The 4,304-nt window shown below is 35.9% G+C and overlaps 1 protein-coding gene across 4 annotated transcripts in view; it reads right to left on the bottom strand.

Moving 5' to 3' along the window:
- Positions 1 to 1,058: 1,058 nt before the first annotated feature.
- Positions 1,059 to 4,304, bottom strand: part of LOC116840873 (major facilitator superfamily domain-containing protein 12-like) — a 7,810-nt gene continuing 4,564 nt past the window's right edge. For all 4 annotated transcript variants that reach the window (XM_032808189.1, XM_032808187.1, XM_032808186.1 and 1 more), the window contains exons 6-7: positions 3,056 to 3,309; positions 1,059 to 1,484 (exon numbers count right to left, since the gene is read on the bottom strand). In XM_032808189.1, coding sequence (XP_032664080.1) covers positions 1,364 to 1,484; positions 3,056 to 3,309 — 375 coding nt within the window. In that variant the 3' untranslated portion in view covers positions 1,059 to 1,363. The remainder of the gene's footprint in view (positions 1,485 to 3,055; positions 3,310 to 4,304) is intronic.

Below are 4,304 nucleotides of genomic sequence, written 5' to 3'. Positions count from 1 at the left end.
CAAATGATGTACAAATTATGTTGCAAATTCTTGACATAATGTTAATTATTATTATTAAATAAGGTTACTTTTTAAAATTGTATTACACATTTCTTATAAAAAAGCAACAATAATAGAGAAATAACGAGTATAAGTATAGAATAGTACAACGGTTAAATGACCACTTAAAAGCGTACATATGCCATCCTTGGTAAAAATTGTTCTCATAATTTTTCATACAATTTCTCATATTATTATTTTTTTTAATGTTATGTCATTAAATCTAAACGATTTAACCGTCATGCAATAAGTACTGAAGGCAGCAGCACCGAATAAAATATTAGCCTCGCTATGTAAATAACTTTTACAGAATTTTTGTGATGGTATTTGAAAATATATGCTTTGATTTTGATAAAAGTTAATACAATTTGAACTGAACGATTGACCAAATTAATTCGCACATGTAAAAGTACAGTATTTTATTAACATGATGGAAAAATATCATTATCTGTTGTTTTATTGCAGTAATTTTCTATACAGTCCTTGGTAGAAAATTAATTTCGAATTATCGTGCCAGTCTCTCTTACATTATTTATACACTAAACGGTTTCGTCTATATTTTGCGGTTTAAAAGGCGAAAAAATTCTAAGATTTTTCTTCCTTAAACTTTAAGTGGACAATACAAAGCACTTTTTATCAAGTGAGGAATTGGCGTAGTGTCTAAAGGCCAAATCACACTAACGATTAAATTAAAATCTAATCTTTAATTATTAATCGTCAATCGCCAATCGCTAGTGTAATTTGGCCTAAAGTCCATATCACACTAGCGATTGGCGATTGATGATTGACGATTGAAGATTGGAACTTGATCAATTGGAACAAAGCAAGCCAAGATTGAAGCTCGTTGATTCGTCAAAATCAAATCTTCAATCGTCAATCATCAATCGCCAATCGCTAGTGTGATACGGACTTTAAGGCGACGGACGATTATCCAAAAGATGTCTTCGGTTCAAGTTCGAATCTCACCAGAGAAAATCTTAAAAATTATGAAAAAATAATATAGAAAAACTATTTTTTTATTGTATTTTACGAGTGTTTATGAGAAAGCGCTTATTCTATGAGCAATTATGAAAAATTATGAGAAAATTTTATACCAAAAATTTAATTGAGGAACCTACGAAACGACTGGATCTGCACGCATCTGATGCCGCCAATCTGATGTCAGAGCCTGTTAGCAGACTTTGTCAGCAGTCTGACGGCAGTTGGGAACGCAGATGACTATGGATCTGTCGACAGATCCTGTTGCAATCTGACGCCAGTCTGCGCACAGATTGTTTACTGAGAAAAAACAGGCTTATATTTACGCATTTCGGATAATTCTGTTTCACGTCAAACAACGAGATACTGATAGCAAAGTTATCAGTCCCAATAGCATCGACGAGGCGCACACTATGGACAATGTGTCTCGATTGTAGTTAGGGCAAAATTCCTTATCGTCGCATCTCCTGAAAATCACGAAAGCGTGCGTAAATAAATAGTGCGTAAATAATTCGCTAATTAAAGCCCGATTTCACAAACGTCCTTGAGTGTCGATTAAATCATAATCTAAGTTGAAGTCTTTGTCTGAAGACAGTTTAAACTCAGTGACTATCTACATTACGTGAAGTAAGGGCCATGGCAAAAAAACTTGAGCAGTAAAACGTAAGCAGTATGCAAATTGACCAATTGCAGTCGCTGATTCTTGGATCGTAAGAAGAATCATCGATTATGATTGGTCAATTTGCTTACTGCTTATATCTTATTATCCAAACAGCACAGACCTTCTAAGAGATATAACTACCTGAGGATATAACTACGGACGTCCACAAGACGTCCCTTGGAGGTATGTGCTGTCTGGTGGAGGTGCTTACATTTTTTTATGTGTCCGGCTCCTAAGTTTGATGTAAGGAGTAAGAGTAGGAACAAGAAATAAAAACAAATTTATTTTGCTTACGTCTATACTCCAGCTCTCTTACTTTAGCCGAGAATCTTTTCGTCACATAAATATTTCCGGTGCAAGGGAGCTCGAGAGTTTAGACGTATATATAAAGTGAAATAAATTAGTTTTATTCCTTCTGCTTTTACCTCATACGTTTATTCCACGCATTGTAGACAATTTTTCAGGCGAAAACTCAATCGACGTTGGCGAAACTAAGCATAAGTCTTTGCGATATCCACTCAAAATTCGTGACATTCACGGAAAAAAATGATTTGGTTGAATTAACCAATTATCTGGTCGAATATGAACGATCCAGATTCTGATTGAAGTAATCCGAATTCTGTTTAAGTTAACAAGATTTTTGGCAGACTAACCAAACATGTCTGATTATTTAATCAGCGACGATTATACCGATTATGGCGCCGAGAAAATAGCAGATCTAAAATTCACCGCGAAATACTCAGCTCATTTATCCGAGTATTCTGCAACGCGAGTAAAGAAAGTGGTTGAATTAATCAAAATTTTCTGGTGAAATATCGAACTTCTGGAGAAACAAACCGGAAATTCCAGCCAGTCTCCAAAATTCCACTCAAATTCACAAGATTTCTGACTAACCCGAACAGAATTGCGACGACCTCAATCGAAATTTTCTGACTCGTTCGTATTTTTCACCGGAAATTCGACTGATCCAGCCAAATATTTTTCCCGTGCAGCTCATGACGGAATTTTCCTTTGCCCTTGATATTACAAACACCAACCAATACTTAGCACTTGTATCAATATTGTAATTTTCCGTTCAGCAGTGTAACTGTCATTTAACCAGACATATTTGGCTAAATAACCAGACATGTTTGATTAGTCTGCCAAAAATCTTGTTAACTTAAACAGAATTCGGATTACTTCAATCGGAATTTCTGGTCCGTTCATATTCGACCAGATATTCGGTTGTTTCAATCAAATCTTTTGTTCCGTGTTCAATCGAGTTTTCGGCGCGGTTTATCTGAGGAAACACAGTACGGTAGAGGCCGCAGTAGCGACCACTTAATAAACAGCGTTCAATCACGCTCGAACGCAATCGTAATCGCGAACGTTACTCACCATCTCTCAATGAGTATTACTACGAGGCCGGTGACGATCTTATCGAGGAAAGTAACGATAGAGTACACGAGCGCACTGCGTTCCGTCCTGGAGCCAATTAATTCGGCAGTCACGCTCAACGCCGTGACCATCGTGATAGAACTACCTGCGCCAATTAGCACGGCGATAATATACACGATCGTCGTGTCGCTCTTCGCAAATTCCGTAACGGCGGCAGCGATTATACCGATTACGGCGCCAAGAAAATAGCAGATCTAAAATTCATCGCGAAATACACATTTATCCGCGTCAGTATTCATGTCTGCAACGCGAGTAAAGAATGTAGTTGAATTAATCAAAATTTTCTGGTGAAATATCGAACTTCTGGAGAAACGAGCCGGAAATTCCAGTCAGTCACCAAAATTCCATTCAAATTCGCAAGATTTTTGATTAACCCGACCAGAATTGCGGTGATCTCAATCGAAATTTTCTGACTCGTTCGTATTTTTCACCGGAAATTCGATTGATCCAGCCAAACGTTTTTCCCGTGCAGGTCATAACGGAATTTTCCTTCGTCCTTGATATTACCCAGCAAACACCAACCAACACTTAGCACTTGTATCAATATTGTAATTTTCCGTCCAGCAGTGTAACTGTATACAGGCTGTTGGACATTAATCGATTGAAATTTCCTTTGACAAAAGTAATCGACAAATCTACAATCGGTTAATCTATCGTCATACATACAAACACAAATAATTTCATCGATTGATGAAATTAATTCTTGATCAAACTCTGGTGTGATTGATCGTACATTGATTAACAATTAATTAACAATTAATTAATTTGATTAACAATTAATCAAACTGTTCGTGTGGTTACATATACGACGAGTGATCATTTTTTTATTATTGATTTGCCGATTATTTTAGTCAAAGAACGTTTTAATCGATTAATGTCCAACGCTGCTGTTACATACAACGCATGTTACATTGCATTTATATTGTCGGTAAATGTTTACTTTAGGGGAGTCACCTTTGATCACCTTAATCTTGACATATATTATAGAGGTCATCCTCCTGAGTAACCTTCAGGAAGTTTTAGCCGTCGCTCGTTGTTTGTTAAAAAGTTATTAACAAAAAATGTTTTGGAAATTGATCGTAATTTTTGCACATAGTGTACATAAAGATAAGGTAAACAGTGCACAGGATAAATAAATTATATTGAAAAAATTATTTATTCAATATTTATAATAAATTTATTCAGTAAA

This window comes from Odontomachus brunneus, unplaced genomic scaffold (genome assembly GCF_010583005.1).
Source record: "Odontomachus brunneus isolate Ranch 3 - 2012 unplaced genomic scaffold, Obru_v1 Obru_scaffold_012, whole genome shotgun sequence".
Taxonomy (NCBI): domain Eukaryota; kingdom Metazoa; phylum Arthropoda; class Insecta; order Hymenoptera; family Formicidae; genus Odontomachus; species Odontomachus brunneus.
The sequence above is the reverse complement of the archived record's forward strand: the minus strand, read 5'-3'. Positions and strand labels throughout refer to the sequence as shown.